Genomic DNA, 24,679 nt, shown 5'->3' with positions numbered 1-24,679 from the left:
TGTTTACAGGAGCAAGAGAATTATTGAAAGAAGGTGTCCACTATTACATCTCTCCTGGGCTATTAATCTTCCCCCATCCATCTGTATTTTGTGGGCTTCCCATATGCCTAATGCATTAATTGGGCCCATCCATACGGTACGAATTGGTTTGTTTCTTGGGAGAATTTCCCCTGTGTTAATTTTGCTTCCAGTATGCCTGTCAGGCAGCCACATGCTGGTCAAATCAATCTTGTCATGCTTCAAGTGATTGCAGGCCAGAGAGGCACATGAATAAGTAAAGAGTTACTTCCCAGGTGCCCCCAGCCCCTCCAGCAGGCTCTGCAGCAGCCTCTCATTGGCAAGGCACTGTTCCCTAGGGGAAAGAAGCTGAAGACATCAGCCAGAGCCTTTGAAGGTCTGGTTTATTTTTATAAGCACTGAACACAATAGACTCACTACACACTCCAGGCCCTGGGCCATATTCTCAGCTTAAGGGCAACCATCCTTCTTTCCAGTGGGTGTTCATAGAAATGCTGCAGGAGATGGGGCACACATAGAGAGACACTTCGGGAGACAATTTATCTGCTATCCAAACTCAGCCTTTGTGGTCAGTAGACTGGCATGCAGCTGGGTTTGGATAGACTCACAGACCAGTCCTGGCAGGAGCTGAGAGGTAAGTTAGAGCCATACAAATCCCTGATCTTCATTCTATGAAGATCTGAGAATCAAGTGTGGCACAGTGAAACACCAGCTTCCAGTTATATAATTTTCAAACCAAAGGACACCAAATAAGTGCTACAATTACAAAAAGACTGTGCCCAGGCTCCTTGTAAAGACCTGTCCTTTGCTCTGAAAGCACAGTGTTTGGTGTGTGGTAACAGCCAAGCGTATTTGGGTTCTCCTTGCACATTTAAGGTCTTTGTCTGTTCTTGGCTGTAATTTCAGTATGCCTGCTCTGTTTGGAATGATGACAGAGTACATGGGCTCAAAAAAGTTGTGCAATAGATCTCGTTTTTACTGCATATTCTCACCACAGCAGGAAGGAGTAAAGAGAAGAGAGGGCTCTCTTCCATCTGGGAAGGAGGGTTGTACAAAGGAAAAAATGAAGACAGAAAAACCCTGTCTTAGGGACTTCTTGGGTATGTTGCTGTTTTGTAAAAAATTAAACCCCCTTACCTGTGCATTTTAACAAGGCCAAAAGCAGTTGATTCTTCCCATCTAAAACAGTGAAGAAAAGAAATTCTGTAGTCAACATAATACCAAGGTAGATGTGATTGCAGCTGGTTAACAGTTTCCTCATTCCCCAAAAATCCCTGGCACCTGCATGGCCATATCTATTTACTCTGGTAGCCCTCACTTGCACAGACATGTTCATGGCTGAAGAAACCTAAGTGTAAAGCAAAGAATTTTACTGGCTACATGCTCTGTTAACTACCAATTACTGGAAACAAATTGCATTTGCACATGAATCCCTAAGGAGGTGATTTCTATGCAGTGCTTCACACTGATCTTTAAACATCAGTCTCATCTCCTGTTTCAGTTCAACCAGACTACAACAGTTTAGGGTGTTGTAATATCTGATTAGCACTGACTTCAATGTTTGGAACATACCAAGCATCTCTTAATTTTCTAAAATGGTTTAAAAAGCACAGGGAGACAGATGAGTCTGACATCAATCTGAATGGGCTGATGAAATAAAGTAGGGGGAAAAGGTTCTTTGGAGCTGCTGCACAGATGCAATTTTACCATAAAGCACCAGGACTCTGCAAACTGTAACCTGTTCTACCTGGTCATCTCTAGAGCCCAGGACAGCCTTATTAAAAAATTAGTTAAAATTATGAAATCAACTGCTAGATTTGATCAAGATCTCTTCTCCTTGAAGCTAGTACGTTTCCTTAGTTACAGACCTTCCACATGTTTCTGTATGATGTCAACAAGGTTCTTGATGCGCAGTGGAAGGTTCCATGGATCTTCCTGAATGCTGGCTTGAATATTATTCCGGCACCTAACTGTAGTTTCTTCCTTCTGCTTAAATTCTAGGAAACATGGAGTGTGTTAGCCATTTAGGAAATGGCACATAACTAAGAGTAGCTCAGGAGCTATAATGTGAATACAGATGAAAGCAGAGACGCAGTACCAATAGCAGTAATTAGGAATTCAAAAGGTTCCCAAATAGAACTAATAGAGAGGGCAAAAGACTATTCCCATAGTTCCATTATCAGCAGCCTCCCTGCATTGCTTTTAGGATTGTGGGCCTGGTTGACATGCACAGTGCAGGGAGCTTCTAGACATAGAACCCCTCCTTCCTCTGCCTTTAATGACCTGCAGGCAGCTGTACTGGGTAGATCCAGAGAATAAGATCAACTTATGGCTGCAACTGTCACATCCTGTAATACTGATGAAAACTTCTGAAATATCCTGCTTTCTTTCACCTGATGAAAGCTACCTATTTCATTGTAGAGTAAAAAATTTATTCTCCATGACTTAGCTATGTAGGTAAGCCAAACACCCCATTGTTGGTGATGAAGTGCATAAGCAGACAGAGAAACAAACAAAAAAAAAATTATGCACAGGACCAGGAGAGCATGCCAATGTCCATCCATCACAAAAAGGTGTCTGTGGTAGCTATTAAACAGACACTGTGGTCCAGGATTCCAGCTGAGTGTAAGCAGGGCTTGTCTGCTCCTCAGTGTGATCAGTTAACTAAAGGACTCTCTCAGGGTAATTAATCTACTTTTAATAAATGAGATTCTGTTTAAGCAAAATAAAATAAATGTCTATTATTTCTTCACTTCATTCCAAGGGAGCATGGAAAGGCTAACATTCTACACAAATGTGAATGTGTTCGTAGAGATGTACATATAACAGAACTTCAAGGAGTTATTTCTGGAGACAAGAAAAAGAAAAGCAGGAAATGATCTTTAGTTCTAGAGTTTGCCAACATAACTAAAAACCAGAGCCTATGAGAGGCTGGAGCTTTCACCTCCTGCAGCACTTGAGGTACAGCAAGAGTAGTAGGGAACATTTCCGTTTTCAAGTGGGAAAGGAAATGCGGCAAATATTTAGAAAATAAAATCCTGTGTATTTCAGGCAGAAAAGAAACCACATCCTGAGCCCCAAAACCATTGAGACTAAAGAGTCATCATGCTCCCTGAGGAAAAAGAAAACATGGTATCATTTGTTTGCTCTCCACAGGAATCAGTTTTCAAAATAAATGTTATGCAAGGATGAGTTTACTCTGGCAATCATCCATCTGAAGAAAAACAGTAAGTCATTAAGTAAACTGAGGCAGAACTTTTGGTGCCTTGGATCTCCTGTGGTCAGCCCCTCATCAGCCTATCAGAGCACTCCTTCACCTTGAATCTGACTATCCCTACTTTGTGCCTTTTCAAATATGTTAACATCAAAGCGGGGATTTGGAAACTTGTGAAAGAGCTTTGAGAATTGAGCAGCATATAACAAGAGAGGCTTCTTTGGGTTGCAGAAGGAATTCCAATGAAAATGACCTCTTAGAGATACCAAATTTCCCTGGTCAGACACAGTACCTGCCTAATACATGACTGGGTAGACTGCATGTGTGGCCATAGCACCTATGCTTTCATGTTAAGCTCTTAAGTCTTTGAAATCACATTATTAAATCCAGTCAATCTATTTCTTTACCTTGCAAACTGTGGTCCATGGGAAAGTGCTTGGTTTCCTCAAAGGCCTTACTTATTCCTGGTCCTTTTAGAAGTGCATTGATTGCATCAACCTACAATTGTATTGTTATCGATCAGTGTCAGTAAGACTTGCAGAAGAAAATCTGAACTGAACTCTTGTGGGAAACTGCTGAAGCACTTGCACTATTTGTGTAAGGAACAATTTATTATACAACAATTTTGGAACAACTGACACACAGCAGTCAGACTTTGTAGCAATGAACTGGCCTCAAAAGCCTCTTAACATTTAATAACAGCATTTTGCACAACGATGATCTCTGGGGTTACACATTATAAACACACCTGCATGCTAAACTTGTGAGAACAAGTTGAAATCAGCTGAAATCTGCAAATGTAATCCATTTATATCAAACAAAGTATTAGAAGTTTGTAGTTTTCTTCATGAAAGCTTTTTTTCCCTTAGTCTCAAAGCCTTAGGTAAGGCAAGTCAGCCTTGCTTATATCACAAGGCAACTTTAATAACAGACAAAAGTGATTCATCAAACTGTCCTATAATGTACTTACTTACACTGTAACCCAAAATCTCAAAAGTATGCCTTCCTCAAAATATTATTTCATAACACAATTTAGTACTTCCAATTTCTTGATTGACATTGATAAAGAGAAAGAAATTCTGTGTAAAAGTAACACCTTCCATACCTGGTTAAAAAGGTGTTCCAGACAGCCATGAAGTTTGTCTTGCTTGTCTAAAGGTATCCTCATATCATTGGGAAGCTCATCTCCTAATACAGGAGAAATTAAAAGCTTTTAACTTACAAACATGATCTTTGATGAGGCATGGGCACACCTTCATCCTGGTGTGAAGTAAATAATGATTGGTGCATTATCTCCAATTCTTAAATCGAAATACTCATTATTTTCATATAATGCAAGAATCCAACAATTAAAGAAACTTATCCCTGCCTAATACCTCTCCCATGCTACAAATTTACTGTGTTTTATTAGAAAAAGGCAAATCTGTATCTTTATGTTCTTGTGATTAGTTTTGAAGAGACGGGTGCAAATTAAAAACGCAAGTGCTTATAATCAGCAGACTTCTCAGCGCTGCTGAAGGAGCGGGCAGGAGAAGGATGCCTGTGACCTGTGCACACACTCACCTGACCCCATCTCATCACTGCCCAGGTAAGAGCTGTTGCTCCGCACGCTGGTGTAGGACAACACGGAGTCCCGGTTACTGTTACACTCACTGCAAAGGAGAGCACAGAGGGGACTGAACAAAAGCTGTCTCCACACCCAGGCACCCACACTGCTATTCTGCCTTTATTAGCACTGTCCCCACAAACTTAGTTCTGTGAAAATTAAATTACTGTAACTAATGACATGCAGAACAGTCATTAAGCAAGGACTCTGGAGCAGGACTGCCACAGCATGCCTTCTTCTAATTGCAGTTAATGCTGAATGTGTAATACATCACCCTGCTTCTGGAAATAATGAGAACAGACATCTCCACTAAACTTTGCTACCAGTTCTCAGAGTATTGCAGCATCCAAATCCAGCATATAGGGAGGCTGCAGTAGCACAGATACTGGAGGTGGGAGAGAAAACTTAGGGCATCTAACCCACTTCAGAATTAGGCCCTGTAGATCCTATAATGAAGCAGAGGAGTTGTGAAAGTGATCTCCACACCAATCTTGGCTCATGCACACTTGGAAAATTCTAGACTAAATCTCCTCTCTTTAAATTCACTTTAACTATTCTTACTGAAAGTAATCAAAAATACTAAGGATCTCGGGCTGTCTCCTTCCAGTGAAGTGACAATGACAGTGTTTTGGGTACAAGCTTAAAAAATTCTTTCTCACTGCCTCTGATGTAGTTTTTAACTGGGATGAAAGAAAGAAATAAGAGCAACTGAAAGTACCCTAACTGGGATTCTTGCTGTTCTTTTTCTAATCTAGTATCAAATCTGTTTTTCTCCTCAGGAAGATTAGTATTTATGGCAATTACTCTGCAGTACAAACTCTTATGAACTAACCTCCAAATGATCCTAGAAAAAGAAGCATGGCTATTGCAAACAAGATATTTTCTTATCTGCAATTTTCTTGGGTTTGTAGCTAATCAATGCTCTTTTAAATCAAAGCCCTTAAAAACACATTCCCCCTTGAGTAACTAATCTGTAATAAATGCTTAGTTCTCTGCCTCTGACTAATAAAGAGAGGGCAGAATAATGTTTCTCAAACTTACGTGTAGAATTCTGGAACAAGTGACAAATCCAGAGAGACTGTGCTATCACTTTGTTACCCAGAATAAATTAGCCTCAATTACAGAAATTTGAACTACAGGAATATCCTATTAACATGAAAGAAATACAGCACATTTTACTCAGAAAGCTCCAAAGCACATACCCAGACTGAAATCTCACACAACAGAGATGCCCTAGATCTCAGCACTGCACGTGCTTGTTCTATTTCTTTATTGGCTTTGTATTTGTTGTCCTTTGAGGAAATCAATATTCAAACAGAAAAGACCCCAAGCAACCAATCTTACTGGCCCTGTCCTGAGCAAGGGACTGGACTGTGCATGCTCAAGAGACCCCTCCCAACACGAACTGTTCCTCTTCTGCCATTCTGCAGTCTTGCATGGGTGGCACCTATTGTTACTGCTTTGAGTGCCCAACAACAGCAAGTACAGCATCAGGACTGCAGCAGGGATGTTACAGAGACAGATAATTCATTCAGGTCCCTGGAATCCTCCCAGCTCTCCAGTCTTGCTAGAAATGCAAAAATGGCCAATTAAGGATGTTAAATTGCAGTCATCAGGCATGGCCACAACTTGTTATCCCACTTATTCTGAAGCTGAGTTTCCAAATGTTTCCCCCCAGAGAGAATTGGGAGTGAGATTCCCTTTGGTAGCAAGTATTCCTGGAGAATCAGCAGTCATGTCCCAAAAAGATTTTGAAGCCTGAATAAACATTTCCATTTGTGGTTTCAAAAGCCCATTAAAAATAAAAATCTCAACGCCCATTTCTGTTTCTCAGTGTCTGAAGACTTTCAGGAAAATTGTCTGGAGAACCGAATGTTAATGCCAGCTCTTTTAAGACCAAGCAGTCTGAGAATTCTGCTGGACTTCTATAGTTTCTGGCAACAGCATACAGAAAGTCACACTAGACCTATTTATTTAATTTTATTCAGTTTTCTAGAAGCCTTAGTATTTTAGCATTATTCTGGGGGAAGTGTTTTTGCTGTGTATGTCTCTAGGGTAATAAATGTAATGAATACTTATGTGAAGTGAATACTCTACTAAGTGAATACTAGATAATTGACTGGAAAACAACCAGTTAGCTAAATCCATACTGGGATCAGAACTTTGAAACATTGTATTAGTAATGTAAAAGTGGCACAATCTTCAGACTCACCTATAGGAGTCTCTGAAACTCATTGTGTCATGTCCAGAGTCTTCCTGGTCCTCATCAGAAACTTTGAAACAGACCTTCTTGACTCCACCATGCTCAGCTTTGTCAGGATCACTGTCTTCTGTTCCCAGGGAAGGTGAGGATGTCTCCTCAGTAGATGGTGCCCCACAGGCAGCAGCTTCTGTAGGTTCTGTTATGGTGGACAAAAGTCTGCAGGAGCACAACATAGAGCTCTCAGTCCCACAAATAAACTGTCATGACTAAGGCTAAGTGCAGCTATGTGAAATCAGAGCTAACTTTGTGAGCACTTTACATAGATCTGATCTGAACATCCTCTCAGTTTGAGGCTATCCCCCCCCTTGTCCTGTCACTCCAGGCCCTTGTAAAGAGTCTCTCTCCATCTTTCTCGCAGGCTCCCATCAGGTACTGGAAGTCCACAAGTATGTCACCCCAAAGCCTCTTCTTCAGCTTAACAATCCCAGTTCTCTGAGCCTTTTCTCACAGCAGAGCTGCTCTGTCCCTCTGATCATCTCCATGGCCTCCTCCGGATTCTCTCCCACATCCTTCCTGGGCTGGGTACCCCAGAGCTGGAGGCAGCTCTGTAGGTAGGGTCTGTGACCTGCACTGGCCAGAGGGGCAGATTCCCCTCTGGCTTCACCTGCTGCCCACACTGCGGGGAGGAGGCCAGGATACAGATGGCCCAGGACTGAATGATGCTGTCTGTGCACACTGATAGCTTATGTCCAGCCTCTCATCCACCAGCACTCCCAAATCCTTGGCACATCTGCTTTCAGTCCCTTTATTCCCCAGCCTGTGCTGCCCTAACTAGGTGCAGCACCTCGCACTTGGTCTTGTTAAACCTCAGGAGATTCCCATGAATCCCAGTTCCCAAAAGGTCCTGTTACCACAGGTACCCTACTTCTGTAAGGCACAGCTTAATCACTGTAACCATGGTGGCCTGAAAGTCCTCACTTTCTTCCTCCAAGGCACTGGATTTCTCCTCCTCAGCTCGCTGGCTCTACCCAGCAGCTACCACCCTTCTGTATGCATATGGGACCCAAGGCTCCATGTGCTTTCCACTCAGGTGAAGTTTTGGTCATAGGCTGCTTTTGGCAGAGATACAGTTAATTCTTTTTCCATTGGCTGGTAGGGGACTGTTGTGGATTTGTGCTGAACACAAGGCTGATAATACAGAGATGTTTGTAAATTTTTAAAAAAATTCTTTTTCATTTCTTTTTTCTCTTTCTCGATTCTGCTGCCCTTCTTTTTGTACGTTTTTCTCTTCACTCCTGCATTTCTCAGTCTCCTCTGAGCTGAGCTCCTTGGGAATACTCCCTCACAGGGAATCTTGTTTATCACAGTCCTCCAGGTCAGGACAAAAACTCCAAAGCCTGTTAGGATCTTGTTTCTTGTGTTTATTAGGATGTTATCACAAAACTTGGCAGGTCTCTCCAGACTTCCTGCATGAGTTCAATTCACTGCAATCTGACTAATTTCTTTCTGATGGTACAGAATGGCCTTGTGGCTCACTTTGTGGCTCACTTTGGCTTTGAAAGCACAAAATGGCCCTGAACTACACAGTTCTTTTATCTTTATACTCATCCAATTAACAATAGACACATGTATTATTTTTCTTAATGACCCAATGACCCATCACCCATGTGCTGCACTGTGGCATTTTCTATCCAATCACTTACTATTACCCAAAAACCTCTAGAAAAAGAACATGAAGCAGAAAGAAGGAAAAGAAACAACATTCTAAATCCTCCATCTTGCCTTCTGCTTTCTAAACTATTTTAAACTCTTTTTCACCCAGTGACTTAAGAAACTCTCTAATCTACACACTCACACTTTTAGCTTTTTCTATCTAACTTTAATAGTTGTTTTCATGTATCACCATGAAAACATACTCATAAATTTCATATTGTATGAAATTCAGTGTTTTTCTGGATCTCAGAGTATCAGAAACAAGCACACACACATTTTGTGTCTCGGACTCCAACAATGTTCTTTTTATTGCTGAGCTTACAGAGAACCAAGGCCTTTTCTGCCCCTTGTACAGCCACACTGGGGAGGGGGCTGATGTGGGAGACTGTGAGAAGATGCAGCCAGGACAGGTGACCCCAACTGATCCAAGGCATATTCCAGATCGTGTGACACCACGCTCAGTATATAAAAGTGGGCAGAAAAGGAGGAAAGCAGGGATATTTGGAGTGATGGTGTTCGTCTTCCCAAGTCACCATTCTGCAGGATGGGGCCCTACTCTCCTGAAGGTGGCTGAACACCTCCCTGCCCATGGGAAGCACTGAATGAATCCCTGGTTTTGCTTTGTTTGTGTGCAGCTTTTGCAACACCTGTACAACTGTCTTTATTTCAACCCACAAGTTTTCTCACTTTTATTCTTCTGACTCCATTCCTGATGCACCTGGCAGGGACTGAGTGAGTGGCTGGTGGAGCTGAGCTGCCAGCTAGGGTCAAACCATGACAGTGCACGACGGGCTATTCTGTTTCCTGGAAGTGGCTGTCATCAGCTTAGGGCATCGTACAGCCTCCTCCCACACAGCTCATCCCCACAGCCCCTGCTACCAAAACCTTGACTGTTAGCACAAACCACAGACACACTGCTCCATCTTTTGGTACTGTAACTAGGAGACCTGTCATGATAAAGAAAGAAAAACAAAAAGAGGACAAGAAACCACAGGTTCCATAGAGAAACTGGCCTACAATTACAAGTTTTGCTTAGTCTGCCTTATGATAGACAAAATCTCAAGGGCTCTTGGCAAGAAATAGATTCTTATTTTGGAATACATAGTAAGAAAAACAGTGGCTGTCAAATTCAGGTAGACTTTTAGAAACAAAGGACAATAATACAAACACTGGTGGATTTGCCCAGGAGTAGATCTGACACAACCACCAAGGAGCCATCACCCAAGGGCAGGTCTGATGAGGCAAGTAAAGAGGATGACAGCTGGAGCTGACACCACAATGTGTTTTTGGTGGTTTCTGCCTCAAGTTATAAGAGTTTCTTCCTCCAGTGCATACAGGATTTTGTACTCACTTATTTATCTGAATGACATACTGCTTCATTTCCTTCACTGCAATGTCAAGTTTGTTAAAAAGGTGCAAGTAGGAGTCCTGCATCTCCCAATCTTCCTGTTTCAGCAGAAAACTGAGTCCCCTTTCTTCCCGAATTGTTCCTCCATTCTGCTGGCCAAGGCTACCACCAGGATCTCCATCTTCTGGGGCTGGACATCTCCAGGATGGTGCAGCCATAGTGGTGATGCAATGCTGAGTATATGAGACTGGATTTAAGGTACCTACTAAACATTAAAGAATCCAGTTAGTATGGCTCTCATGACTTTCCCCATTCCATCCCAGTGATGATTGTTTAGGATATGTGAAGTTTTAACAATAAAAACTAACATTTCACAAAACAGTTTTATGTAATTACATTCCATGAAAAGATCATTCTGAAAAAAACCCAAAGAAGTTGGGCTTTTTTTCTTGGCATGCAACTAGATATTTTGAATTTACTGCAGTTCAGAAACTGGCTAAATTATGGGAGTAAAGACCTATGTCTACATGTATACTGATACAGACAACATAGCAGCTCTCTAAAAGCATTTGTTGAAAAGTTAATGAATCTGGGTTCTCAGAAGTCAGTCTGTGCTATTATTCCAGCTCTACAGACATTTACACTTACACACACACACATACATATAAAGGAATAGGATTCTGTCCTTACAGAAGATAAATTAATTCTTTTTCATTTAGAATTGCTGACAGTTTTGGTGCAGTTCTTCACTAATTACCTTAGCTCACATTAAAAATACTACTGCCCAAGCAAGCAGGGCTCCTTTATAGACCTCAATTTGAATAGTCAATGCCATCGTTCAGAAGGTTGGTTAGTCTATACTTCTCTCTTCCAAGAATTCCTGCACTCTGACCTTCTTCACAAGGCAATGAATCAGAAGCATGTTCAGTGAGATTATGGTAAAAGAATGTTGGAACTCAAATAACCAGATTGTAGAAATGCTGCATCGCAGCAATTTATCAGAAAATAGATCCCCTGACAGAGTAGAGACTTTCAACTCCAGTGCATGGAATTTATTTAGTAATGAGAGTAGAAAGCAGCACTACAATGTGATTGACTTCAGCTTTCCCCCTGAATGAAGCACTAGCACTGTCATCAGTCACTTTAGTCAGCAAGTCACCTCTTCTAAGGGTAGCACCCCAGTCACAAAACTACCATGAGATCATGCCCAAACAGTTTAGCTAGCAAAAACACAGCACCTGAAGCCCCTCTATGCTTAAAGCCATTACTTTTTCACAACACAAGAAGGCTTACATTTAACTATAAAATTTTAAGGAGGAAGAAAGGGTACTGTCAAGACTATGTTTCCTTGGAACTTATATTTGACCTCGCTGAGCAATGGAAAACCACAACTTTTTATACACATGAAATCAGTATGAAAGTTGAAAGTTAATTATCACCTTGCTCTGGATCAAGACCAATAATAGAAGGTTTCCGTCCAATGCGAATACTGAACGATCTCCCTGCTGAGGTAGAGCTTTTGGGGTATGATACCTCCATGAGGTTAATATGGCAGTTGGTGGGGCAGAAATCCATGCTGTTGAGAGAATGTGGTTCCATAACAGCTTGTTTGAAGGCTGGGCTCACCTTTGTTTTCAATTCATCTGCAAACTGGGAGAAATAAAGTAGGTGTGTGCTACTGCACACAAATTTGATGCAATACAGACAATTCTTTTCTCTTCCTGCCTCCTATTCCAGAAATCCAGGAATTCAGATTTCTGCTGCAGCTGGAATAACACATTCAAAAAAAGCTCATAAAACAATAAAGGAAAGCAATTAGCTAATTAGATGTACCTCCCAGCATCTCTTTTCAGGCAGCTCAGGTGTGCACAAAAAAAGCACAATGACTTTGTTTACACCATGATACACTGTAGTTACATTCATGTTAAATAAGACACACATCAATCTATTCTCATATTTATTCATTAATACAGTGGAAATGAACCTGCAAGAATATGTTTTAATCCACATCTCTGACAAGCAGAAAGGAGTGATTTACAGACAAGGTATTTTTCACTCAAAACTTGCAATTTCAGTAACTTGCAGAGCTGTTCACATGCCTCCAAGACACCCACCCTGGAAACAGTTTGGATTCATTAATGAATACCAAGACCCCCTTAATACAATGAAGTATTGTCTCAAGACTTCACCAATAACCAGTAGTGCTGTACCTCTTGATAGCTCGTGAGCCTCCTGCTAATGCTCTCCAGCTTAGTGTCACAGATTTGCCGGAATTCATACTGGGGCATGGTGGCCACGGCACTGCTTAGGGATATGAGTCTTTCGCAATTCCTTACGAAATGACTGTCCTCTGTAGCAAAGGCCTCTAAAATCTGAACAAAAAGACAGGATGTCAATGATATGAGTCTTGACAGGGAAGAAAAATAGTTTTCTTCCATTCAGTGAGCAGCAAAGCCCCATGGTTGAATGTTCTGCCTCCAGAACAAGCTGTCTTTGTTACTGCCCGAGAACTACTAGCGTGTCTAATCCTCAGACTCATATACCATTCCTTAAAACTGTTTAGAATCACAAAAGTGGATCAGAATATCCACTGTCCAAGCTACCTGCTCTAGCATGCTGTCATGGGACGTAACAATAACATTACTGGGATGTGACAAACATTCACTATTAGCTCATTTTTTCAGAGATGACCAAGCCACTCAGCACTCTCTGCTCCTTTCCAATAGCAGCAGTTCTACTCAATTCCTGTAGCAACCCATCCAGCCTTTTAGGTAGGAAAAAGCTGCTTGATTTTCTTGCAAGGTAAAGCAAATTCCTGCCCGAATAGATAAATCTTAAAGATCAGCAGAGTGTATGTTACCTCAGCAGAGTGTATGTTACCAGGCAGATCACAGAAAGATGGAGGGCTCCCCTCCATCTGCCTCAACAGCGGAAGTCCTCGAAGCACTTGCTGATTTGCTCATACCAAACAAGCTATTGTAACTCAGTGCATTCTAATGAACAAAACTCTAAGCAGGCTGAGAGGACCAATGTCAACCTCAACTGAAGAGCCAAGCCCACAGCAGCCAATAATAAGCTATATTATTTGTTTCTCATCCTGTTTAGGAACAAATCTGACTATGTATGTTTTCGGTACCTTTGCAGTGAGATTGAAGCAACCTTTTGGTTCCACAATTTTCTCCAGGACAAAGGATTTGATTCCTGCACTGCTAACATATTCATACACCACCCCATGCTCCAGGTGGGTGTTATCCACAGTCAGGCTGATGAGAGGAGTTTCTTCACCGATTACCAGTGGAGAAAGAACAGTCTGTGGTGTCTGGGCTGGAATCAAAGTAAGTCATTAGAGGTGTCTGGCAGCACATGTGAATACAGGCCTGCCCAGGCAAGAGAAATCTGCTGAGAAGAATTATTTAATGCAGAGACACAATCTTTGGCTCAAGGAGTATCTTGAACTGTATGCTGCTGGAGACTGAGAGAATATTCTTAGGAAGACATTTGCTGTTGGCCCTTAATGGAGACAGTGACAGAGTTTTAGATAATACACATACTCCAGTCCCCATTGTGATACTCTTCCATGTATGTGTGCACATATCCACGCTCAGGACACTACTTCTAGTTCTGTTCTCAGATCCTAGCAGAAGCTTATAAAGGAAGGGATGTTAATCTCTAGGTCCTGTTGTCTGGAATAACCCTCCAGAAGACTGAGATGCGAGGGCAGGGATGTGGTAAGGAGGTAACATTTTTTACACAAAGTAATTCTGTTGTCATTACAGACCAGATTCAAGTTCCAATCAGACTGAGATTTGCCAGGTAGTTGTTCACACACTTCTACCACTTCTACACTGCTCTACCTGTTGCACTGTGGAACCACATTGTGTGACTGTGAGATTACCAGCATCTCCAGACCTTACATAGGATCTGCACAGAGGTGCATCTGTTCCTGAAGAAGCTGCCAATGACATTCAGAGAGTCTGAACTCAATCCTTTGGATTAAATTTTGATTTAGTAGCCTCCCTTAACATCTACTTTTCCTAACAAGCCCTCAACATGAAAGTGGAACTGCATATTGAGCTATGCTTTCAAAAGTTGGAGGAAATACATCCACACCTTTTCCTGACACAGTGGTAACATGCCTTGAAAACTTGCTCCAGATTGAAGTAATTTAACATCCTAATGTTTAATCAAAAGTAACAGAAAATCCAGATCATTCTAGGAGAAGCGATTTGCAGACCTTCCCTCTCTATCAGCTACTGCCCCTAAATGTGTGGTTTGCAGGGGCTACTAAAGGATTCTAAAAATGTTGAGTCTCCTCATTCCTGTAACTGGCTGTCTTGTAAAGAGCAGAGAGTCACAGGAGCATGGTTTCTATCTCAGTTTTTTCTTCCCCTGAATAAACTACAGCAAAGAAATACTTCCTCTGGCAGACCTCATTCAATCAAAAAGCTTTGCTAAGAGATATTCTACAATAATAACTATACTTTTTATTTCTACTGTGGTTTTCCCTCTGAAAGCCCCCGAATTGTCCCTAGGCTTTCTTTCCCAACAAGAATCTTTACCTGATTCCTGTTGGCTGCTTTGAAGGGACTCCAATTCTGCATATCCTTCTAGTGCAGAGTTGTCTTGGCTGGAGCCCGGGTGACTGCCACTCAGACACACGGGGGATGCTGCTTGCCGAACTCTGTCCTCTTCAGCATCTTCATGTGTTCTGTACACCCACTGGTACAACCCCTTTCAAGAGATATAGGCTTCAGCTAGGACCTCAAAATGCCAAATCTCCAAATATTTGGACTACAGAGATGAATCTAGACATCAATTCTGTATCTTCTAAGTAGGCTGAAATACCAACATTCCCCAGCTTTTCTCTGAACTTCAGAGAACATAAAATTTAGATCTATAGCTGCATAAACTTCTATGGTTTGTAATAATTAATAATTTGCAGTATTATATGCATGAAATGGCTTTCCTATTATTTGTAGATGTTTTGCAACTACGGGCAAATGGAATCAGGTCCCCTCAGTGATAGCAGGACCCTGGCATAGAAGAAAATGAGCCAAAGCAAACATGTAGATGTTCTTTTTCTGAATATTTAGTGAGCATAAAAGCACAGGGAAAAGGGGAGTGCAGGAGAAGGGCAGGAATTAATGTACTTCCTTTGAGGTTGTGCGTTCATACCAGTGCTTCCTGCTGCCTGGTCCTATAGGCTGTGAAGTGCTCCAGAACTTCCTTGTAATTTCCATGTGTTGCATTATTCCCATTAACTTTCAGAATACACTGCCCTGGATGAAGACCTACGGCTGCAGCCTCAGAACCTGAGAAATAGTAGGAGAGAAGTTAGACAGAAATGCCATCTGCCCATGGATGAGAATACTGGAAAGATTGCAAAAGCTTTCTGGTTAGAAAAAGCAAGAAGAGCTGGGTCAGTCCTGTCATGCCTTTGCTAACTAAGCCTTTGCTACTATTCAGAGAGCTTTGTTGTGTAAGGATAACATCGTGTGTCTATCCTTTGTGTTTTCAGCGTTGATGGGAAAAACAGCAATCTCCTAGATCTAAATGCATTCGTGCTAGAAATTGACATTTCTGTGGGAAATTGTTTGGGATTTTTATATGGTTCTCTGTTAGCCTTATGGTTACATTAGCTGCAGTCTTGCTTAAGTACAAACTGTTATATTTGTTCCAGCCTCTTGCACCTGGAAGATGGGACACTTGCATGTCACACAATTTGTCACAGATAAAGACTATGATGTCAAATGTAATTTGTCTTTTCCAGGAAAAATCCCAATAAAGGACAATCTTCCTAGTTGCAACTTCCGCTTGTAATCCAAACTGTGAAAAAGTGGTTCTAGGTGCTGCAATGAAACAGTGCAATAAATGCTTGTCCTTAGGCATGCCACGTGTGGGTGCTGCCTAAGCTAGCTGCACTCAGCTGAGACACATTTGTTCTGAAGGAAGTGGAGTATGTCTAAAACGTCATATTTTCTGCATCTGCTTAACATAAAGGTTAAAGCTGTGCTTTACTTGTAGCTCAGTTAATATGTCAGGTACAGATGTAGTAAATATCTCTGTCAAATTGTGTGTTCTCCCTTTAAAAAGTTCAAGGAGAGCAGTCTGCCTCTGTCTTATGCTGGTAATTTGTAGCAGTATATGCCAGTGTAAAGGGAGAAGTAGTCTCCAAGTCTTATGTCATACTTTGTGATGTATGGGTTGTGTTGACCTGTCTACCAAGCTGCTGATCCTACAGCACCTTCAGAACCCAGTGACCCAAACTGTGGATGACTACAGGCAAAAATACTGAGCGAGCAACAGACAGCATTACCCCTCAACTTTTTCTCAACCATCTCAATTTTATGGGGTTTTTTTTCCCCTGTGGCTGTTAAGTTTTACCTTAGTAGTCTCAGAAGAAACAAGGGTAAGGTCACTAAGCAAGTCCATTTCTAGCTTGCAAAAGCTAAAGTGATAATGTCTTCTAAAGAGTCCATGGTACTGTGCATTTCAGCATTCAAGTTTCTTCCACTGTGGAATTAAATTATTCCTTGTATTCTATTGATGGGATTAGAGACTAAACACCCAGTTCATAAGAACAATTCTGCTTGTCTTAGATTCTATTTAGGTGATAAGCAGTTTGAGGCACCACACATTGTTCTATGATTATGTCAGTGTGATTCTCATCTATCACAGGTTCTTGTCATTGTGGTCACTAAATTTGCAAGAACTTGCATAGAACAAGCTGGACAATGAAACCTGGAGCTGTCTTTGTTAATATATATACATACACACACTTTATACAGACATGTCTGTCTACTCAGCTGTACTACCAACTTAACTGTACCACAGTTTGTACTTACCTCTTCCTACTGCGTGAACATATGGTGGTGCTGCTCCCCGGATCTGAAAGCAAAGTGCTTCAGGACAATCCGGGATTTTAATAATCCTGCAGATAAATCAAGGAGAAGAGAAAACGTGATTTTAAATTAGGCTGCCAGAGTTCTGGGCAGTTCTTAACAGCATCTTTCCTTGGTATTCACAACTGGGTTTGGATGAAAGAAAGCATCAGCAGTTTTAACAAATAAATAACAAATAAACAGACTTGCAAAAATATACTCCATCTTCAATGTCCAAGACAGATGGGAGATTCTATTTGCTAATTAAAATTTGGCACTTTGTAATTTATTGCATCTTTAAGTGAACAACACTTAATAGTAACTTTCTGAAGCATTTATATTCACTTCAATTTCTATGCAAACTTCAGTGAAGGTGTGCTGACCTATACCAGCAGAGGATTTTTTTTCCCAATAAAAAATTTTAAAAAACAAAACAGACTGGACAAGACATTCTGGACTAGAATTCAGCAACAGATATTCACTGAGACATTGAGTTCTATGGCACATTCTATACATAATCTTATAATACACAAGACACTAACAGGGCCAACTCTCATTAGAAGAAACAGTACGAGACTGAAAAACTGTAAGGGTTATATTTTTATACTCATCCAAAAATAACTCAAGTTTTAATGGGTGGAAATAGTTTTCCCATGCAAATAATAGAGTGTGAGAAGCTTCACACCTAAGAAGGAATGTCAATCCTTGTGATTCAGTTTTGTTTGTGCACAAGGAAACCAAAAGTTGTTTGCAGTATAAAGAGAACACAAGCCAGCATCTCCTGGCAGCTCAAGGGTCATCACTAAAACAAGCTGTGGCTCATGTACCTCTCATTTCTGTCATGTTTTCCTATTGAGTGGCTTCTGCTGTAAACAGCGAAGTGCTTACATAGGTTTCACTACAACTATAGAACTTCTTAGTAACTGACATTTCTCAATAATCTTCTCTTTCTGCCCCTCTTGGCACTTACTCTTTTGATTTGGTGGCTACCAGAAGCCTAAGTGGCCTTCGTGAGCAGAAGGACTGGGATAAGATGGTTTCCACCTCAGCAAACGGGCGGAGGAATACTAAATCCTCATTGATGGAATAGATTTTTCTTCCTGCTTGCAGGCCAGCCATCTGCAAAGGGAACAAACACCACTGAGCACCTTAGATCACTGGCAGCAACTCTGAAAGCTCACACTTCAAGGTTCAACTGTTCCCTACTTATGGACATTCCTAGGATTACTTTCACATGGAATACTCTGTAAGTAGTGTTTGTTCACCAGGTCATTTGTCACTCCCCCTTAAAGTTTTCTGCATTTATAGAGACAAAGAGATTTCAGCAGTAGCCTTAGAAACACGCAACTCTACAGATGGATCTTAATTCACAATGGATAAATCTTAGTACTTTTATGCTACAAATTTTAAAAGGACTTTTAAAGAATGAGACTATAAAAAAACAAGGAGGGGAACACAACTGAAAACTAGGGCCCATAAGACTGGCTGTGATACCCAGTGAGATGCAGACTTCTCACACCTTGGGCACAGGAGCTGTGGACAGTTTTCAGCGATCAGCCTTGCAAAATCAACCTATACCCAGTCACATCAGTAAATGTAACCTGGTTTGGAGTGGTGATAAAACTGTCTCTGCTTTAAGTGAAATACTAGCTCTTCATCAGCCTAAAAAGCCATAAGATTTTGATTTTAATCCCTAGGTTTTGCACCTAACTTTAGTTATTTGGCAATGGCCAGATCCAATGGCAAGACTGAGATGGCCTACTCTGCCCACTGGACAATAGCCTCAAACATACCCCTTGATGATCTCTACCAGTTAAAATGTAACACAGCAACATTTGGACTAGGTGTTAGGTATCAAGTAATCATTAAAAAGATTATTAAATATTCCAGATTAGAATTCATATAACTTCAAGGTTCAGCAGTTGGGTTTCCTTCTAAATGTGGCAAACCCTTTTCTATTCTGCCTAGAATCTACTGACAAGTTTCTTGACTTGAAAAACAGAGGTGCACACAGAACTACTCTCACATACACTCTGTCTCAGGGAGATGCAGATTAAGTTCTTTGCTGGACAAGTATTATTAGAGCAAGTTCAAAAGATGGTCTCATAGTCAAAATTATCTTGAAAGATCAAGAAAAAAATTTTTTAGAAAATGGTGTGCTGCCATTGTCCTCAGACACAACAGATTTTCAGGCTATTCCCCAAGCTTCCACCCAAAAAAAGGGCAGAGGATTATCTGGTAAGCAGTGGTTTACAGCACAGGTTTAGAAAAATAACATTTTTGCGCAACTTATGTTGATTTTGAGCACTAGATAAAGCATAGGATTGATTTATTTGGTGACCAAAAATCAAATGAGAATCAGGAATACTGAAATAATTTCATTCCAACACTAAACTTCAGTTCAAAATTCCTTCCCGTTTGATATTCTCAACATGCTAAAACCAGTCTGTCTGCTTCAGGTATTTCCATTAAGCAACTTACCCAGGAGTTATTTGTAGTCCAAAGGAGTAACCCACAAATTTAAATGTGGACATGCAAAAATTCTGTAACAGTTGTCCAGGACTTTTAATTAGAACCTCTGTCCTGTGTGTCACCACAATTTACTGTGTAACCCTTGACAAGTCATTTAGTCCTCTCTTATCTTCATCAGTTTATCTGTGCCTTATTTTGTTAAATGAAAGATCACACTGTGTTACCCACATAAGGATTCTGTAGGGCTAAATGGGTGATTAAGAAATGCTCAGATCCTATGACATTTGGGCCATCTATGTGCTTCAAAGAAACAAAGCAAATACGTTCTGTAGAACTCCTAAAAAATACCATGGAAAGAAATGACTGTGTGCTTTTTAAGGGGAAAATATGAATCTAAAAATACAGCTTTCACTCAAATAAACATGTTTCCTATTTTTGCTATCCCAAAAATGTTACTTTCCCTTCATCCTTCAAGTTGCTAAGGAACCTGAGGTAAGCTATCATCACACAGATACTGCTCTCGTCCTATCACTTACCAACCATATTCAAAGTCTCCCAGTAATGTCGAAACACTTATCAATTTACAGAAATAGCTTATTATCAGGAATTGTAGAAGACAGCCATCTTCTATTAGCTGCCTTTAAGGGAAACAGATTTTAAAAGGATGGTTTGTAACTTTTCTAAGTATTGAAACATTCTTAGATACCAAAATGTGAATGCAAAGTCCTACCTCGGCAGAAGACTCTCGTCTAACTGACTTCACCACAATTGCTTTGTTCTTTTCTTCTATGTCAAATCCATAGTCATCTTCTTCTGGTAAAATCTTAAACAGAGCACAGTATTTGCACATATTTATGCTTCATAAATATGGAATTCACAGAAAAGCTGAAAACTGGAGATGAGAAATTAGACTTTTCATTGCAAGCCACAACTGATCTGGACTTCTGTCTAAAGATGGAAAGGGACTACCAGATCATTTGGTCTGATCGCCTACACAACATGAGCCATAACATTTAATCTTAGTTATTTCTGCATCGAGTCCTTAATATATACTAAAGCAGATTTTCCAGAGTTACTCAGGTATGATCTGCAGTCTTTAAGAAGTGAAGAATCTATTCCCACCCTTGAGAGTTTGTTCCAATGGTTAATCAACTCTTCTTTTGGAAATTGCATTTGGTTTTAACTCTTAGCCCTTCATCCTTCAATAGATCTTTCACGTTTAGATTATGGAATTCATCATTATTCAGTCATTTCCATTGGTGAACGTACTACAGATTGAGTGTAGTCATTTGTTTATTTTTTGGAATACATCCCACATATCTGATAATGAATCACCTGAGTGCTTCTCAGTTTCAGACAAATTGCAGATCTCAGGCCTACCTGTTACAAATCTAACTACACATACATAATTCTACAGCATAATGGCAGCTGATGGCAAAAATTCTATCTGACCAATGAGAGAACAATTCCTGACATCCATAAGTCCTTCCTCTAGAGACAGGCACATAGGCTTTGTGTAAGGGAAAGAACACCAGCTCCAAACCCTGTGCTCAGTTTGTATCTTATGTGGTAGACAGAAGCCTTCAAAATTCTTGGTCCTGAATTTCTGCTTCCTCTTCTTTGCACTGAGGTCACACAGACCTGCCTTACACATATTCTTTAAAATCATATCAATCATGACAAATATACATATCACTCATCCTTTTCTAGCAGTTTGTTAACGATTGAAAAGCTTAACAACTCACTTCCCGTTACAGAAAATTAAATCACGCCTAGCAACTGGTAAAAGGACAAATGGAAAGTCTAACTGATAAACATCTTGCATTTGAGTAAACATTGTGTATTTAAGAACCATCAGATAACCCAGAACTGATTTAAGAGGAAAAAATAAAGCTACTCATAATCTAGCACGTCATGGAGGAAAACAAATTACTCAGAATTGTTTCCTTGCTTCTGATGATTTTTGCACTATTTTAAAATGCTGTCCTTTTTCCTTTAAAGTCAATTCCATCAGATTATAAATGTTGTTCTTTTACAGGAAATCACCTTGGGAAAAAAAAATCAAGAACTAGAGTAATTCTGTCCTGCAGGAGACATACAGTCAAGTTAAAGTAAGGTATGGCAAAATATCTGAGGAAAAGTCCTTATTCAGGTGATGTTCAGATTAGAGGATGCAAAAGAAAGTAAAAAGACTGAAAGGTAAATTTTCCGTTTTTGGCTATTTTAAAGTATTTTTAGAAACAATGTTAGTAATGCTTCTCCAACAAAGGACCTTAGCAAATTAGGTAAATTGCTGGTTAGATTTTCAATGCTGCAAGTGGAATGAGCTTCAGCCCAACACAACATGTACTTTTATCACTTCATATTTGGGATTCAATGGAAAATGTCTAGGCTACCTCTCCTCTCCAATTTGCACTTTACATATGAAGGGACTATTCAAATTCTACTGTTGAATTTTGAAAGCATTTGTGAAATAGACATTCAAAAACCTGGAGGCTTTGATTTGCCCAACTTCAGCTGCCAGCAGCTACACAACCTTACCTGTCTCTTGGGGTGCAGCCATCATTTCTGTGCATGAAGGTCTTTTACTTGCTATTATCTTTAATAGCCTACCTTGCTCTGATCATTGGTACAGCAAACATGAATTGTTTGAAAGCAAAGAACTAAAACATTTTAAAGAAAACTGATGTGTATCAACATTAAAAACTTCCTGTGCTGGAGACACCCCTTATGAAAAGGCAGACTATACTAAAATATTCTATTTGCAATACCAATGATTCATTCTTTATTATGAAATAGGAACACCCTGCCATTCCACAGCTGAACCCCATTCATCCTTGGGGAGTCCAAAGCTATTAACTAAATTGCCACCTGCAAGAACTATTTCTACGCCCCTGAAGCCCAATCACTTTTTGGAATGTAAGGCAGCAGCTGTTTAGTCTTGAGAGACAATCACATTAACAAATGAGACCATTTTAAAAACAAGCACGTTTAATCATAAACAGAGGGCAAATGTACTCAGAACACATGCAAAGAAAATTTTGGCAGGGGCAAGGGAAATGGGATCTGCAGAGATGAAAAGTTGTGCCAAGAATGGTCTATTACACCTGTTTCACACAGCAGCAGGACCTCTCACCCTTTCCAGTGGGGATACTGACACTGGAAGAGGCAGCACAGCAGATCAACCACCATTGCCTGAACCTGGGTCCAGGATGCACATTCTCCTCTCACATACTTCCCTACACACTCCAGCAAAACCCTTCTCTGCTGGACACACCTGAACAGCCTGACTTGGGTGATAATCTCCTCAGAAGCAGTGACTTATCAGACAATGTCAGATCTGAGCATTTCAGAAAATCGAGGAGGTTTCTTTGCCTAACTAAAAAGTCAGAGCTATAGAAGTTGGAGATACACAACAAAGCAGATCAAGAATTAGTAGCATTTATGCAGTGAAGAAAAACCTAGCTACACGTGCAATTGCCCATTTTAATTCTACTCCCTCATTATTCTCCTCTACTATAAAACAATATTATTTGAGCAAAAATATCAAGGTTTACATTAACATGTTTCTTACCAGAAGATTCTTTCCCAGGATGTTTTCCACGAGCTTGAAGTCATTACGCAATTGTTTGCTCTTGGAACTGGTGCCCTCCATCTCCTCATCAGCATAAAAGCGGAAATATAAGGATTCATCCTTAAACTCACTTTTCTCCAATACTGGAAATGATATATATGAAATACATACATGCATTTACATTGAGATTAAAAGAGAGAAACTGAGAAGAAAGCTAAAGAAAATCCTAAATATTTCCCCAATCTTTACAGAACACAGATCAGATGCATCTCTATCAGTCAGTTCCTCAGGTCTCTTTTTCAAGCTAATTCTGTATTTTAATAATAATAATTTTCTTCACAGTGCATAGTAGCTCATGATATGATGTGAAATCTCTGGCATGCAGAATTCATATAAAATGCAAAAGATCCTCTTGGAAAGAAGATGCTACCCAAAACCTCACACTCTCTTCCTACATCCAAATGAAAATGGTAAAACATAAAAGGAGCAAAGAGGGGTAAAGGCGATATTTAAAAGCATGTAAGGTGTCCACACAGACTAAGGCTCAACCTTAAAAAAAAAATTGAGAAGGAAAAAAGATCTACAAAATTCCCAAAGGCATCAAAAAATTCTTAACCAGTTTTTTAAATATGACACCTGGGGGCTTCAAATAAAAGCAGCAAGTGATGAGCAACTCCTACAATCAATATCTACTTATGATAAGGTCTTCCTTGGCAAAGGATGCAATAAATGCCAGAAATTTGCATGGGCTCAGAACAGACCAAATTCTTTAAAAATTACCCCAACTATTCTTACATTATTATTAACTACTATGCAAGTTCTACATTAGGTATTTACAATAATCTGATCTCAGAAATGCTATTCAAAATACAGTGAGTAAATGTTATCTATGACTAAAACTGCCTGTTTCATTTGACAAACTATGTCTCCTCTTAGGACTTGCATATTCTATTTCATGCTGATACAGATGTGATTTGTTTACTTCCCCTGTTTAAGGAAAGATGATGTCTAACTTGGCAATTTGGCACTTCAGATTTGGATGCCTCAGCACTGAGGACTGTGTTTGTTATCCAAGAAGCAAGAACTAGGCAATTTTACTTAACAACTGATGTTTTTGTGTTTCAGGCCAGTACTTGGCTTGTGCATTGCTCAGATGGCTCTGGAAGAGATGCAGTGAAAAACCTGCTCCTTCCAGCTTGCCTGATCCCTTCAGTGCTTGCCATAGCTATCAGCACCAGGCTCAGCCATGTATTAGCTCCAGGACTGTGTTCTGTGTTTGAAGGACCTGCAGAGATGCCTGCACACCATGTACTCAGCATGAATGGCACAGCCTAGAAAAGCTAATCTGACTGACGTAAGAGCTCATTTCACTGGCTGGGGGAAGCAAAGTTGATGCATTACCATGATGCATGAAGCCGTTATTGCAGAGTCCCACACCCAGTGCGACAGCTTCCTCCCGAGTCTGACAGTCTCCCTAGGAACAGGAGAATAACGTTACACCTCAGGTGATTTGCTAAGCTAAATTATTCCCCACTCCCCACTGCATAACTTGTGGCTCTGAAATGAACAGGATGATCTGTGCAGAGAACAGCAAGCCATTAAAACAGGTATCTCATTACCCACTGTTTGCTCCTCCAGACAGCATCTCCC

At 40.4% G+C, this 24,679-nt stretch overlaps 1 protein-coding gene across 3 annotated transcripts in view; it reads right to left on the bottom strand.

The window, feature by feature from the left end:
• The window catches only part of PREX1 (phosphatidylinositol-3,4,5-trisphosphate dependent Rac exchange factor 1), a 127,487-nt gene that overhangs the window by 10,359 nt on the left and 92,449 nt on the right, over positions 1–24,679 (bottom strand). For 2 of the 3 annotated variants that reach the window (XM_015647499.3, XM_015647497.3), the window contains exons 15-31: positions 24,431–24,503; positions 23,030–23,172; positions 20,186–20,278; positions 17,954–18,102; positions 16,948–17,033; positions 15,278–15,414; positions 14,662–14,833; positions 13,239–13,426; positions 12,313–12,474; positions 11,542–11,752; positions 10,106–10,367; positions 7,051–7,257; positions 4,796–4,884; positions 4,338–4,420; positions 3,640–3,730; positions 1,887–2,015; positions 1,156–1,197 (exon numbers count right to left, since the gene is read on the bottom strand). In XM_015647499.3, the coding sequence (XP_015502985.1) occupies positions 1,156–1,197; positions 1,887–2,015; positions 3,640–3,730; positions 4,338–4,420; positions 4,796–4,884; positions 7,051–7,257; positions 10,106–10,367; positions 11,542–11,752; positions 12,313–12,474; positions 13,239–13,426; positions 14,662–14,833; positions 15,278–15,414; positions 16,948–17,033; positions 17,954–18,102; positions 20,186–20,278; positions 23,030–23,172; positions 24,431–24,503 (2,317 nt within the window). The remainder of the gene's footprint in view (positions 1–1,155; positions 1,198–1,886; positions 2,016–3,639; positions 3,731–4,337; positions 4,421–4,795; positions 4,885–7,050; positions 7,258–10,105; positions 10,368–11,541; positions 11,753–12,312; positions 12,475–13,238; positions 13,427–14,661; positions 14,834–15,277; positions 15,415–16,947; positions 17,034–17,953; positions 18,103–20,185; positions 20,279–23,029; positions 23,173–24,430; positions 24,504–24,679) is intronic. The other variant, XM_015647498.3, reaches the window with a different exon arrangement.

Source organism: Parus major, chromosome 20 (genome assembly GCF_001522545.3).
Source record: "Parus major isolate Abel chromosome 20, Parus_major1.1, whole genome shotgun sequence".
Lineage (NCBI taxonomy): Eukaryota > Metazoa > Chordata > Aves > Passeriformes > Paridae > Parus > Parus major.
The sequence above is the reverse complement of the archived record's forward strand: the minus strand, read 5'-3'. Positions and strand labels throughout refer to the sequence as shown.